At 35.8% G+C, this 16,549-nt stretch overlaps 1 protein-coding gene across 1 annotated transcript in view; it reads right to left on the bottom strand.

Moving 5' to 3' along the window:
• The window catches only part of CEP85L (centrosomal protein 85 like), a 154,988-nt gene that overhangs the window by 57,351 nt on the left and 81,088 nt on the right, over positions 1-16,549 (bottom strand). The window contains exons 4-5 of the mRNA XM_067702261.1: positions 9,399-9,520; positions 230-347 (exon numbers count right to left, since the gene is read on the bottom strand). Coding sequence (XP_067558362.1) covers positions 230-347; positions 9,399-9,520 — 240 coding nt within the window. The remainder of the gene's footprint in view (positions 1-229; positions 348-9,398; positions 9,521-16,549) is intronic.

The following is a 16,549-nucleotide window of genomic DNA, read 5'->3' as shown; positions in this document are numbered from 1 at the left end:
AACTCTGGAAGGCTACACTAGAAACTGTTAATAGTAGCTCCTGTTCGTGTGGGGAAAGGGTGTGAACTGGACAGATGGAAAACAGCACTTGGACATCTTTCACTACACATATAAATATGAACCATGTGAACAGATTATTAACTCCAAAAAATGTCCTAATCTTTCAAGCTTAGTATATAATTTACATGTTTTACTAATAAATCGACTACAAAATCCTTTATAATCTTACCTGCAAACTAGCCACATAAGAATCCTCACAATTTACGTAATGTCCTAACATGGCATGTTGTGCTCGTAATTCATTATCCCTTATTCTTTCATGCAGGTGGGTAATTTGTTGCTTCTGCCTGCAAAACATAAGTTGAGGTACCACATTACAAAAAATATACTTTTCTAAGTGATAATTAAAAGCAGAACTTTCAGTATTCTAATTTGGCATAAGAGTTAAAAGTATGATCAATCTTAAAATTCATAATAGGAAATCTTTTTAAACCACAGTACCATATGTTAAATACAGAAAAAGTTTATACTGTAGAGTACTTCTGACACTTTAAAGAACATAATCTTTTGTAGAATACTCTTCTTAGATTCGAACAAAGTCATGCTTTGCTCTCTTTCTTCTTGTTGCCTAACATAAAAACTGTTTCAATCTCAGTCTGGAATGTCTTTACCTTAATATTATTATTTCCATTCGTCCAAATTCTGTTCAACACTTAATACCAATTGAAGCTTCTGAAAATTTCATTGTCGGGGTGAGAGGTATTTTTATAAATATCATCTAGCTCAACTGCTGTACTATGCCTGCATCTTATCTACAACATCCAGGTTGCATGGTCTACACATACACATCACCAACGATGGAGAACTCACATGGTGGCAGATTTGCATCTCTGGATAGCTCTGAAATTTCATTTTAATATAACCTCATGCTGGAACCAGGCACACTGAAGTTCAAGTATTTCCTCAGTGGATCATAGCTTTGTGGAGCACAGGCTCCGGACGCGTAGGCCCAGAGGCCATGGCTCACGGGCCCAGCCGCTCCGTGGAATGTGGGATCTTCCCGGACCGGGGCACGAACTCGTGTCCCTTGCATCGGCAGGCGGACTCTCAACCACTGTGCCACCAGGGAAGCCCCATAGCTTATTTTAATCAAATTATTTAACTTTTGTGAATATGTATCCTTAAACATTTGAAAACCATTATGTGCCAGGCAACATGCTAAGACCTTTATATGTATTATCATTAATCTTCAAAAATTTAATAACAAGTCTCATACTAAGGTTATAAGAGAGAGAGTGAGAGCAAAAGAGAGCAAGAGCACGTGCTTTCAAGGAATAATAAGGATACATGTGGGTAAACAAATAGCTTGATGTTTTCCAAAATTACTTACAAAATAACTTTTGGACCAAGTTCAGACTGCATCAAAGAGCTTATTCTATTCAGAGCTGTTTTTATTTGTTTTTCAGATATGCTATCCTTTATGAACATCCACACAGAAAATATCAAACAGGAAACAGATAGGTTAGGAGAGATTACTCACATGGTACTTTTCAAATAATGTAAAACTTTACAAAGAAAACTAAACTTCCTCTTCCAGCCAGGATGGAGTAACAGGAACCAGTTTTGCCCTTCCCCTTGACATAATTACAAAATGGAACAAAATACAGGTAAGAAAGACTCTCAAGACACTGGACAACAGGCAATCACCGTGACTTCTGGGAGGTGGACAACAAATTCTATGAGTCCTAAGATTGCCAGAGATTAGCGTTTTAAGTCTTAGCCTCTGAACAGGGAAAGTGACCTCTCTGAGTTGAAAAAACAAAGCTGGTAATCTGGAGAAATCAAGGCAGCTAGAGTTCACAGTGCAGAGCCACCTTGAGTATTCAGTTGAGTGTTAACTAACGAATGCATGAAGAAACTACTTTAAGTGGGGAGGGGGCGTTATGGGGTGAGGGTGGGGGATATGTTAGCCAAAAAGATTAGAAGAATCAGTGCCTGAGGCTCACATCGGGCCCGGAATTGTGCCTGTTCCCAAATGCCAAAACTTCATAATTTACAGGGTATCAGTTAGCAGCAATTTCCAACTGAGGGCAATTTAGGGCTCAGAACAAAGTGCAAGAATACAAAAATAACGGCTTCCCTGGTGGTGCTGTGGTTAAGAATCCGTCTGCCAATGCAGGGGACACGGGTTCGAGCCCTGGTCCAGGAAGATCCCACATGCCGCGGAGCAACTAAGCCCGTGTGCCACAACTACGGAAGCTGCGCTCTACAGCCCGCACGCCACAACCACTGAGCCCGAGTGCCGCAACTACTGAAGGCTGCACACCTAGAGCCCATGCTCCACAACAAGAGAAGCCACCGCAATGAGAAGCCCATGCACCACAACAAAGAGTAGCCCCCGCTCGCCACAACTAGAGAAAGCCCGCGTGCAGCAACAAGACCCAACGCAGCCAAAAATAAAAATAAACAAATTTTAAAAAAAGAATACAAAAATATGTAACATCCAAAACAAGTTAAAATTCATAATGCCTGGCATCTCAAAGAAGCAGGAAAATATGACCCACAATAAGGTGAACAGCCAATCAACTGAAAGTGAGCTAGAACTGACACAAATGACAGAATTAACAGTGAAGGACACGAAATCAATTATTGTAACTATTTTCATATGTTCAAGAAACTAGAAGAAAGACATAATATGTTAAGCAGAGACATGGAAGGCATAAATATTATCCTGAATGGGATTAGGGCAGATTAGAATTTGCAGAAGAAAAGATTAGGGAATTTGAAGACATATCAATAGAAATGATCCAAAAAGAAACAGAAAAAAAAAAAAAATAGATAAAACAAAACAAACAAAACAAAAACTTAGAGAATCAATGAGTTGTGGATTTCTTTAAAAGGCCAAATATATGTGTAATTAGAATCCCTATAGGGGAAGTGAGGGGAGGCGGAATGAGGAAGAAAAAGTATTTGTAGAAAACCGGCCAAATTTTTTCCAAATCTGCTGAGAATGACACACCCACAGATCCAAGAAGACCAAAGAACCCAAAGCACAAATAACAAAAAGAAAACTAAACCAAGGAACATCCTAATCAAATGACTTAAAATCAGTGATAAAGAGAAAATCCTAAGAGTAGTCAGAGGAAGAACGGTAAATGCGTTAAGGGAGTATAGCCTGAAAATACTCCCAAAGTATATTAAAAGGATGCTTTTACATTTAGAGGCAGACCTTGGAGATATTGCAGGTTTGGTTCCAGACCGTGGCAATAAACTGAATATTCCAAGAAAGCCAGTCACATGAATTTTTTGGTTTCCCAGTGCATATAAAAGTTATATTTACATTATACTGTAATCTATTGCATAATAGTATGTCTAAAAAAAAGTCTGTACCTTAATTTTAAAATATTTTATTACTAAAAAATGCTATCATTTGAGCCTTCAGCAATGTATATGTCTCTCATTTAATTACATGTGGAAGTAAAATCACATTATAATTTTGCTAGGTAAACTTAAAATCAGTGGTGGATTCTTTGGTATAGTGTGGATTTTTTTTTAATGGAATTCATATTAAATGTCCTTCTAACTCATCTGCTTTAGAAGCTAGGACTTATCATATTTCTAAAGCAAGGCCTAAGTGTACATATCATGGTTATTAAAAGTTATTAAAATTCCAACTTCACAGATATGATCAATTAACATATGACAGTTTGCTCATAGCAATTTGCAGAACATCTTTTACTTTGAGACGGACCCCATAATGCAAGAGTCATATTTATTCTCCATCACAAGTGTTGAAGTAAGATTTGGTTATTTTTATCAGCTTATCTGAGTATTTAAATACAGTTTCAACAGTTTGTTTCTATCTATTTTGGTTGTTTACACCTAAGTATATAGCTTTATAAAATCAATTTCTGAATCTATTTTGTTTCAAGGCCAACTGCTACACTGTGTGAAATTTGATTCTGACACTAAACATCTTAAGTTAGCATCAGACTCCACAGCTTTAAGGGCATGATCCCCAACAAGAAAGCCTCACTTCAGATGCCAGACTCAAGTGGGATCCCCAGACCATCCACACTTCTAACCAAATGGCTACAAATCTGGAGAGTTCCCAGAGTTTTTATTATAGAATTTCATTGTGTGGGCAAGACTGATTAAATCACTGAACTCAATCTCCAGCCTCCTCCTCTCCCTGGAGGTTGGACTGGCTCAAAAGTCCCAACCCTCTGATCACAGTGTTGGTCTCTATGGTAAATAGCTGAAGCTGCTATCCAGGGCCCAAGAATCACCTCATTAGCATAAATGCAGGTGTGTTCCAGGGCTCATGAATAAAAAAGACATTCTAAAGATTTACAGTCTCCTTTCCAAGAACCAGAAACAATGGCCAGTCAGATTCTCTATTGTTGGACAAGATCTTAAGAAGATTTGTAGATACTATATTGTAAATTGCAAGTAATGACAAAATGAGAATTCTCCTCTATACTGCCAGTATCATTTACTAATAGCATTAACTCAGCCGTCACCACACAGGGTATAGGGTTTCCTCTCTGAATCTGGCTCCAGTGCACTGACTTACCCCTATATTTCATCTGTTCAATTCAGCGGCACAAGCTATGCAATTTCTAAGTGTAAATCATCATATGAACTACTAGTATCAGCAACAGCATAGGTTAACCAACAACCTTAACCTCTTTTTCATTAAAATGAGGCTATTTGCTCTGCATGAATATTTAGTGAGTACCTACTATGAGTAATAAAATGTACATGAAACTGTATCTTCTGTGAAGAGATCAAAGTCGACTGAGGAAAGACAAGCACGTAAACATAACTATTACATATACAAAACATGTATAATGTGGCTACTGTTTGCTGATGGGCACTATGCATCAGACAGTATTGTGCTTTTTACATACATTTATTCATTTAATCCTCATGCTGTACAACTAGGTGGGAGAGGAGAGTTGCATAGAAGAGTGATCTTCAAAAACCTCATTTTTTGCTTAAGTGGTGAAACTCCTTGTACCCAGGCAGATGAGAAGATCAATATGCAAAAGGTCAAGTACCCTATTCAGAATTACCTAAATGGTTAGTGTCAAATATAAAGCATTAGAAACCAGGTTTCTTCCTTTTTTTTCTGAGTTGTTTTTGAAATAAACCTATTTGCTTTTTCTCACAAGATGGGGAACATTTAAGAAGTTTCTTTTTCTTTTTAATTAAAAACATTTTTTTACTTTATATTGGAGTATAGTTGATTAACAATGTTATGTTAGTTTCAGGTGTACAGCAAAGTGATTCAGTTATACATATACATGTATCTATTCATTTTCAAATTCTTTTTCCATTTACGTTATTACAGAATACTGAGCAGAATTACCTGTGCTATACAGTAGGTCCTTGTTGGTTATCTATTTTAAATATAGCAGTGTGTACATGTCAATCCCAAACTCCCAATCTATCCCTCCCCGCACCCGACTCTTCCCCACTGGTAACCATAAGAAGAACAGTTTCTATAGCAGTTATTTTTCCTTAACATTTATCTGTTTTGATCTAATTATCCAAAATCTACGAAAGCTATATGCATTGCAAAAAAAAAAAACCCCACGTTTTTCTCATGCAATCATGAATAACTTGATATTTTCAGGAATAATATCCAGCATACAATTTTTAGTTAAGTGACTTAAAAGGTATCATCACCCACACTGTATTCCAAAGTAGAAAAGTTCAGCATCTTTACTCTCAGTTCCATCCAGGAAGAAACTAAATCCTGTCAATTCTGTCTCTGAAATAGTCTCTGCATGTGTTATCACCATTTTAAAGGCCATTAGTCTAATCTGGTTCCTGGAAAAAAATTATACTATAATTTTGTTCTAATTTTCATCACTATATGTGTTATAAAGATCTTTATATATGAACATTTTTACTTTTTTTTTTTCTTTTCGCGGTACGCGGGCCTCTCACTGCTGTGGCCTCTCCCATTGTGGAGCACAGGCTCCGGACACGCAGGCTCAGCGGCCATGGCTCACAGGCCCAGCCACTCCGCGGCATGTGGGATCTTCCCGGACCAGGGCACGAACCCGTGTCCCCTGCATCAGCAGGTGGACTCCCAACCACTGCGCCACCAGGGAAGCCCAAACATTTTTACTTTTAAATTCTGGTCATGTTGCTTTAGAAATAGGAGTTGCTACTTTTTCTTCCTCTGTTTTATATAATATCAAATGCATTAATCATCAAAAACTTTATAATAAGCATGCAAAATATCAAAGATTATTTAAGACACTGGGTGTGGTAGATTGTTTACAAAAACATCCACAAGTATTCCCTTCCCTGTATTACTCATACTCCTTTTTGATGTGATTTTGCTGTTCCTACTGTCCACAGGTGAAGTCTCCTGGCCTTGTGACCAATAAGAACATAGTGGAAGTGATTTTTTTTTTTAAGCAGACTTTATTTTTTAGAGAAGTTTTAGGTTCACAGAGAAATTAAACTAAGGGTACAGAGATTCTCCATAGGGACTTTGTGTCAGTTCTGAGCCTAAGCTCCAAGAGAACATGTGTGCTTCATTTTCTCTTTGAACTTCACCCTATGAACAAACCCTGGTTAGCATACTGGAGGATGACAGACCCCCATGGAGCATAAGGACCATCCAGATAAGGCTAGCCTAGGCCAGCCAACTCCTACTTGACAATGTGGCTACCACAGATCCATAAATGAGACTAGATAAAGAATCGGCCAAAAATGGGCAGAAGACCTAAATAGACAATTCTCCAAAGAAGACATACAGATGGCCAAAAGATACATGAAAAGATGCCCAACACTGCTAATCATTAGAGAAATGCAAATCAAAACTACAATGAGATACTACCTCAGACCAGTCAGAATGGCCATTATCAAAAAGTCTACAAATAATAAATGCTGGAAAGGGTGTGGAGAAAAGGGAACCCTCCTACACTGTTGGTGGGCATGTAAATTGGTACAGTCACCATGGATAACAGTAATGAAGGTTCCTTAAAAAACTAAAAATAGAGAGCTACCATATGATCCTGCAATGCTATCCTGGGTATATATCCAGAGAAAACCATAACCTGAAAAGACACATGCACCCCGATGTTCACTGCAGCACTATTTACAACAGCCAAGACACGGAAACAACCTAAATGCCCATTGACAGATGAATGGATAAAGAAGGTGTGGTACATATATACCATGGAATATTACTCAGCCATAAAAAAGAACGAAATAATGACATCTGCAGCAACATGGATGGACCTAGAGATTATTATACGAAGTGAAGTAAGTCAGACAAAGACAAATATAATATGATATCACTTACATGTGGAATCTAAAAAAAATAATACAAATGAACTTATTTACAAAACAGAAACAGACTCACAGACATAGAAAACAAACTTATGGCTACCAAAGGGGAAAGATGGGGGAAAGGGATAAATTAGAAACTTGGGAGTAAATACACACACTACTATATATAAAATAGATAAACAACAAGAACCTACTGTATAGCACAGAGAACTATACTCAATATTTTATAATAACCTATATGGAAAAAGAATCTGAAAAAGTATATATATATATATATATATATATATATATAAATATAAATAAAACTGAATCACTTTGCTGCATACCTGAAACTAACACAACATTGTAAATCAACTATACTTCAATAAAAAAATTTTTTTAATTAAATAACAGAATTGGCCAACTGAGCAACTTGAATGATTTTGGATTATTTCCTTAGTATCCATCTATATATACAGAATTGACAAATATAAATATATTTTAATAGATTACATCAATAATTATCTGCATTTCTTACTGCCATAGACTGAATGTTGTGACATACACCCCCCCCTCCAAATTCACACATTAAATCCTAATGCCCAATGTGTGGTATAGCGGGTAGAGGGCCTTTGGGAGGTGACTAGGTCATGAGGACAGAATCCTCATGAATGCAATTAGTGCCATTACAAAAGAAGCTCCAGAGAGCTCCCTTGCCCCTTTCATCATGGGAGGTTACAGCAAGAAGACGGCCATCTATGAATCAGGAGGTTGGCTCTCACCAGACATTGAATCTGCCGGTGCCTTGGGACTTCCCAGACTCCAGAAGTGGGAAAAATAAATATTTGTTGTCTATAAGCTACCCAGTCTATGGTATTTTATTATAGCAGCCCAAATGAACTAAGACACTTATTAACATACCCAATAGAATAGTATAATGGTGTTTAAAAAATAATAAAAGCCAAGTGATTCTGATTGAGGGCAAGTCTATTCATATTAATGAAAGTCTGAATTTTGGTGTGCTTAAAAACGGTATTAATTTCAAGTCTATACAATGAGTTAAATTATTTAAGTGTTCAAAATATATATCCAACAGGGTCTATAATTATTTATACATAAAATTCACTTGTACTAGAAGCATCTAATATTTTAAAATAGCCTTTTCATAAAATCAATTATAACTATCTCTTACAATCTTCATTCATTTATCAAACATGGAAGTATCAAGCACTAAGTACATGTACTACGTGCCAGGTTCTGTTCAAGACGTTGAGAACATAGTGGAGAATAAGGACGCCCAGATGTCTATGCTCTAGTTTACTTCCCAGCAGATCTTGCTTAACACTGCTAAGTTTCTAAGCAAAATCTTTTGAAATTTCAACTATTAAATATATTTAAAGATTTGAATTAGGATTTAATTTTAAGGCTAAAATATCTACTACTTTATCCCATATAAGCACATGAAAATAAGTAGTAACTAGCACTGATTAAGAAAAAATGCCTCCTCAAACTAGTTCCCAATTACCAGGATACGCAACTATAAAGAAATTTGTTTTCAGAGCTTTGGTACTGAAATAGGCAAAATTTTGGAAATGTCTCCCAAAATTTTCAAAATTCTTATCTGTAGGTCATTTAATTTTAAACATTCATGATTTTCATGCTTTCTGTGCTATCAGATCTAACATACATTAGTTAAAGGAAGCTACCACTTTAAAGTAGCTTTCCAATTTGATAGTTCCCAAGTATAAAACACAAAGACACTAGCTTTGATAGTTCATCAGCATTGCAGCTAACTTGTTACATGTACAAAAAAGATGGAGAGGAGTTTCCAAATAATGAGTTACCCTAATATAAATGAGAAGATGGTAGAAAACAGACACAGATAGACAGATACATAGATAGATAGGCAGATAAACCAACTGACCCTCAGTTCTGATAGTGGTTCTTAAAAGTACTGGGATTGGGGATGGACAGACATGAGACATCAGTGTACTTGTAAGGTTCTATTTCTTAAACTCTAAGCAGTGGGTACAAAGATATTTGTTTTATTAATCTACATTTCGGCATGCCTGAAATATTTAGTAATTAAAAAAAAGACTCACCGATCAATTACAATTTCTTTCTGCCTTAGTAGTCCTTCTTTTATTTTCAGCACTGATTCCCACTTATTGAAATCTTGATAGCCAGGAGGTGAATAACTTTGACGAGATGATCCAGTCAAAACCTGCACAAACATGTTTAAACTATTAGTATACTAAAAGTGGCTAAAGGGAATATTTATATGTCACCTTGTATTTTCCCAGTGATTTTCATTTTAAAAAAAATAGAGAACTGTCCATTTGATTTTTTTAAAAAACCATCTTAAATCACACCTGTGAATACAACATAACTTGAAGAATTTCAAGGAAGTTCTAAAGTAAATGTACAAATCTAATGAAGAATTGGTGACAAGAGAACATTATTATAATACTATATGTAAGATCCTGTTCTCATTACCTTGTGGAAGCTTTCTGGAAATAAGAAATTAATCATTGCCTAAGGAAGGAGTACAATGAAAGAACATACCAAGGCTAGACTGTACAAGCATTACCAGAAGGGTTTCCACAAGGGAATAAAAATAGTATCTGTAGCATTCAGACTTCAAATTGTCATTCATCACATCACTGAAATTTCAAAAGCTAAAATATTTTCACAAAGTAGTAAATATATCCATAGAAGATGACTATTAAGCAGATAATCTAGATGATTACTGGTCTCCAGTGTTTATTATATATCATTAAGAAAAAATTCGATTTAGACTTTAAGAAAAATTTAAGATATTTAAAACAGATAATAACAAAACCCAATACAGCAGATATCCTCAAATTTCTATCATTGAAACAAAATCAAAATTTTAATACTGGTGGTACTGGTTGAACTGTGTCCCTTCAAAAAGATGTTGAAGTCCTAACCCCTAATACCTCAGAATGTAGCCTCATTTGGAAATAGGGACTTCACAGATATAGTCAAGATGAAGTCATGAGACTGATGTAAAAGGGGAAATCTGAATGCAGACATGCACACAGAAGACTATGTAAAGAGATACAGAGAGAACACCATGTGAAGATGAAAACAAGAGATTGGAGTGATACATCTACAAGCAAAGGAACACAACAAGATTGCCAGAAAACCACTAGAAACAGGCCTGAAACAGATTTTTCTTCACAGCCCTCAGAAGGAACTAACTTTGCTGACACCTTGATTTTGGACTTCTAACCTCCAACACTGTGAGACAATAAATATCTGTTGTTTAAGCTACCTTGTTTGTGTCCTTTGTTATGGTAGCTCTAGGAAACTAGTGAATTTCCAATACAACTGGTAAATCAGATAGGAAAATAAATTCCTTGGCAAGCTAAGAGATGCTATATAAACACCACAAAGCAACTTTAGGAGAATCAAATGTGCAGCAATATTTTTTATCCTTTGTTTTCCAAAGATGCTACTGACAAGACCTACTTCTGAATAAACCACTAACTGGGTGACATCAACTAGTCCTAGGTTAAACCTTTAAATTAAGATGACTGTCAAGTAATACTAGGACAGGATGTTTCAGGCAGCACAGAGACAGCACAAGGTGATCAGATTAAGAAGCGCAGAAACTAGATAACAGGGTATATAACTTTGTCAGATGGTCACATATTTGGAGTCTAAGTGACACATAGGGTTATAGAGACAGGTTAGTCAGAGATCTGGTCTTTGAATTTCACTCTTTCTCTTGCCCAACATATAGCTCAGGCTGATACTGGGCCAGTATGCACCAGTATAGATATATTAGTTGTAGCAGTACTGAAGTACTTTCACTGTGGTTGAACACTAGCTGCTGCCCAAACCCAATCCTGAGAACTTTCCATCATCCAACAAATAAAGAGTTACTTCCTGGCATAAAAAGGGGCCCTCGAGACACTATTTATGGCATCCTTCCTGATTGGTTGGTTTCTACTAGTCAGTCCCTCAAAATTCCCCCACCCCAACACTACCTACCAGCTTATATTTAGTTGGCAGAGCTAGGATTCAAATATAGGCAGCCCAACAAAAGAGCACCACACTGTCTCATTCTTTCTACTATGGCCCAGTTGACCAAGAGGTATTTCAAATTTCATAGCATTACAGGAACTGGAAAATATGTTTGAAAGTAACTACTCTTAAAAACCAAGAGAAGATTAAGCACTATAAACAATATTGTTGATATTAAGAGAAAGTCTATGCTTATTGCAACTCCATGTTACTTAATGACTATCAGTTTAATAGGTACTCATTTCATGAAATTTATTTTGTCAAACTGCAGCTCAAACAGGAATTCATTAAAACTGGTAAAAACTAAGCAAGACAAAAGACCATATCAATAATTCCAAAACTCAACATAAGATGTGGAAATTATCAGAATGATATGGTGAACCATTTGTGCTATAATTTATAATACTAAATATTTAATTTATTTGTAGAATAAAAGTGAATATATATTTTATTTATATATTGAATTATATATTAATATCCTGATAACAGGTTACAGATATTTTAAATATTGGTTTTTGTATATTGTTACCATGCCTAACAAAAAACTTCTAAGATAGCTTGAGGATCTATGGTATCCTCTTCCAAAACTTTATAAAAGTTTCCTCCACTGCTGATTAACACAAATCAGAATGACCTATACCATAATATTTTAAGCTATGCTTTACCTTACATATCTTGTACCTATTTCAGTAAGACAAGTGCCTAGACAATAGATGATGATCTTTTCAAGAAGACATTAACTATTCTATTCTTCCACCAGTCATCTGCTAAAATTTTTCCCATGGCTGACAACTTAAGGAAAAGCCTTTTCTTGTTTTATAAAACTTCCTGGCATCAAGAAAGAGGGAATAAAGAGAAGAAAAAAGTAGATCTGCAAGACAAAAGCAAACAACAGTACTACTTGGTTTATAGCACCTGAGTCATCGACAGAATGGAATGCTGAAGTACTTGCCAGATACATCCAGTGAATATACATAAAACAAAACATGAAGCTTTATTCTTCTGATTTGTAGCTCCCTTAACCTAAACCCTTTAGAAAACAAAAATTGACCCATAAAATTGAGCAAACAGGAATAAAGGAAAGGAACCCTTTCTCTGTAATTAAGACGCAATAAACAATTACCAAATCAGCAGCATGGCAGTCTTCCTACGAAACTTTAACCCTGATTCATAGAAGTAGTTTAAAAAGGAGAATGAATCCTGACACACAACCTAATGCTGCAGGTGGAGTTACACGTAATTTTAAAACCCTGTTTATATCTACCTATCACTGAAAATGACAATTACGGAAACATGTTACCTTTTAAGGCTTTTGTAATGAGGCCATAGGGCATGCTATACTAAATGAAGTTATAGAACACAATTTGAATTACCTAGCAAGAGTTATTAAAATCATATTGTGACATCTCAAATAGCAAGGCAGCTACTGTACCTTTATGATTTTGCATACTATATAAACAACGCTGTACTACTAAAGATATACAGAAAAGAAACAACTGATGAAATTTTATTTTTATTATAATTTATAGCAAATTGGAAGTTTGTATCCTCTGACCAACATCTCCCCATTTCCCTACCCCCTACCCTCTGGTAACCACCATTCTAGTTTCTGTTTCTATGAGTTTGGCATTTTTAGATGTCACATACAAGTGACATCATACAGTATTTTTCTTTCTCTGACTTATTTCATTTGGTCAACTAACTTCCGAAGGGGCAAAGCTGATTAAATGGGGAATTGAATTTGGTATCTAATCAAAAGAAGTGAAAACGTATGTCTACAAAATCCTGAAGGCAAATGTTTAATCACCCAAAACTGGAAACAAACCATTAACTGATAAATGGATAAACAAACTGTGCTACATCCACAAAATGCAATACTAACTCAACAAAAACAAAATATACTAACCATGGGCCTAGACTTTATTTTTCTCTCTACCTCAAAGTAGGACTGAGGGGAAATGAAGGCCTTGCCTGCTGTGGGAGGATATGTAAGTACTCAAAGATGCTCTGTAGATGATACAATGCACTATCTCGGCTATAATTTCCTATCTATTCATCGCTACGGTGCTATCCTACATAGGCAAATAATTGAGAGATAAATGACCAGATGAAGTAAATACTGTACACCAAGAATGCAAAAACAGAGCTGGAAATGAAGGGTAGCACAATATGCTACCCCAAAATACGACTGTAGGAGTTCAGGACACGCCACCATAATTAATGACATATTAATTATTTTGAGCTGTAGGCACTTGAAAACGAGCAAATGCAGGGAGAGGCTTTTTCTGAACTCCACTCTCTGCCTAAAGACAGATCCTCCCAAAGGAACTCAACTGTCATAAATCCCCTCCCTGGGAGTTTCATCAATCTGGGAGGATTGGCTCTTGTCACAGGAAAGGAGACTAGAAGCAGACACTGCACCCAGACAAACTTTCCCACAGGAGGTTATCATCTTTCCTATCTATTCTTCTAAGGGCCTATTCAACTCTCCTAAAAATCATCTATTGTCCCCTGAGAGGCCTGCATCCCTCCTCTGCTTTTCCTGAATTGAGTGGTATTTAATCATGAATTCTAAAGCCACCTCTCTGAGTTCCTCATTTTCGTACACAAGGTACATAGGTTAATAAACTTCTATTTGTTTTTTTCTTGTAATCTATCTTTTATTACAGTGGTCTCAGCTAAGAACTAAGAATGGTAGAGGGAAAATTATTATTATTATTATTATTATTTTAACCGGTACGCGGGCCTCTCACTGTTGTGGCCTCTCCCATTGTGGAGCACAGGCTCCGGACGCGCAGGCTCAGCAGCCATGGCTCACGGGCCCAGCCGCTCCACGGCATGTGGGATCTTTCCGGACCGGGGCATGAACCCGTGTCCCCTGCATCGGCAGGCGGACTCTCAACCACTGCGCCACCAGGGAAGCCCGAGGGAAAATTATTTGTCCTCCCCTATAACAATTACAAGCTGGTTCTTAAGAGTTGTCAATACTTAAGAAGAACAAAGAAGCCTTCTCTTAAGATGGGACAATGCTGCTTCCAAATATGAAAAAGAAGAAAGTATTTCATATTGAAATAACCTCTCCCCATAACCATTAGTAACACATTTTTATCCCAAGTAGTTAGAAAGCAATTAAGAATTTCTATTCAATAAAATCATAACTGGTCATGAGAGGAATACCATTTTGTGGCAGAATTTCAAGTCATCAGTCATGTTTCTACTTGAACATAACCAATATAACTAATCAAGGAGAATATAATTTAAACATATGAATATATAATTTATATTTATAGCTTGTGAATAATAAAACTGTAACTAGACATGAACATGAAGTCTAAAAGATAATTATCAAGGCATATAACTGTGAGCTAACTTCAAGCACGGAACAGAAAGGACATCATCAAAGTAATGAATATTTCAAAATCTGTACAGCAAAACAAGGACAACTTTTACAAGTAAACATTTTTTTTACATATTTGGTAGTTACCAAACTCAGGGAGGGAAGGGAACTCCTCATTTAGATGTTTTACCTAAAAATACGTAAGATACAATTGTTGCAATGGTGGTTTAGAGGAGAAAACAGTAGACTAGCCAAATAGTCTAGCCAGTAGACTAGCATAACTCTTCTGCATCTAGAGCCCAACCACCCAGAGATATAACACATATTTTGGCACCTCTTATTGTAAACAGCAAATTCCACTCTCATAACTGAATAGGGAAAACAAGCATCTACAACAATCGCAAACATATCTATTTAGATGAGACCCAGATGCTATGAAAAGTTGCCAAAATATGTCATGTAATGGTCAAACATGCTTCTAAAATAAGCTCACTATTTGCATCTGAAAATAGTTCCAAATTCTTTGGCTTCAGCCTGGACAAATACTGTTAAATTTAGATAATCTAGTGCTGCCACACTTAACTAGAATACAGCCTCTGCAGTTCTTCAAGTTTGTTATCTCTCTTTCATTTGCTTTTGTTCCTTAGCTCATTCACCACTCACAACATGTCAAATAACACAGCAGATCTTCCTCTCTTTCCTGGAATAGTCTATCTGAAGAGATACTCTATGAGTGCTTTTTGGTAAAAGGATCAGGACACCTCACCCAGAAGTAAGTTCACAAAGCTCAATAATGAAGATGAAAATAAATTACAAATTACACAGAGTTTAGAGTTTTTATTCAACAAGAAGGAAAAACACGGACTATATGATTACTGAAAGAACTGTCATTAAAATAAAATCTGTATCTTACATATTATATTATTACTAAAAGAATGTGCATTTAATAAAAATAATCTGTATCTTAACTAAGCCCATGTAATTATTTACGGAATGTATTACTACATATTTCTCTAACAAAATAAAAACAAATCATATAAAAAAATTCTATCCATAACCTCTTCATCAGAGTGACTAATTATAAACAGAAGTATGCATCTTAACTCTTGAAACTTAAAGAAGGAACTGAGTTTTTAATGATCTCATTAGTTCTTCAATTTGTCTTTATAACTAACTCTATAATGCTATTTTTGCCATCCTAATATGCTTTACTGAAATAACAATGCAAATATATCAAGTTACTTCAAGGGTAAAAGACCCTAAAAAAATGACAAAAAGAAACTAATGAGAGGAATATATCCTACATTTTATATCTTAAAAATACATGTACATGAAAATAAAGAGAACCCTAAACATATTAGTGATTCTCACCATGCTAAACAACTAAGTTACTATTAATGTAACTATTTTCTTTTGGAGGAAGGGACACTTTTCCTCTCAAAAATCAATCTGGTTTATGTCTAATCTGTGTTAGCATGAGCATGTTTTATAAAAATGCCAACAAAGGAATGATCTATGCATGAAACATGATCTCATTACAGTTATAATGCAAAAGTGAAGCGGGTAAATGATATATCCAAGATTGAGGAACAAATCATTTTCCCTAAGAAATCAATCAGAAGATTGGGGGTGGGGGGGTGTTTAAGTCTTCAAATTTAATCATGGATTTTACTTATAAACAAATAGAACGTAGCATTTTCCAAAGGTTTTGTATAATTACTTAAGGATAACAAATGTACCAGACTACAGAACCAGATTCTACTAAAACGGAGCTGTAGCATAAGCGCTAACATATTTCACTTATTTTTAAAAGCACATTACCAAAATATGTTTTATCAAGTTTTTTATCATATTGTACTATTG

Source organism: Pseudorca crassidens, chromosome 13 (assembly GCF_039906515.1).
Source record: "Pseudorca crassidens isolate mPseCra1 chromosome 13, mPseCra1.hap1, whole genome shotgun sequence".
NCBI classification, from domain to species: Eukaryota; Metazoa; Chordata; class Mammalia; order Artiodactyla; family Delphinidae; genus Pseudorca; species Pseudorca crassidens.
This window is presented reverse-complemented; position numbering and strand designations above follow the sequence as displayed.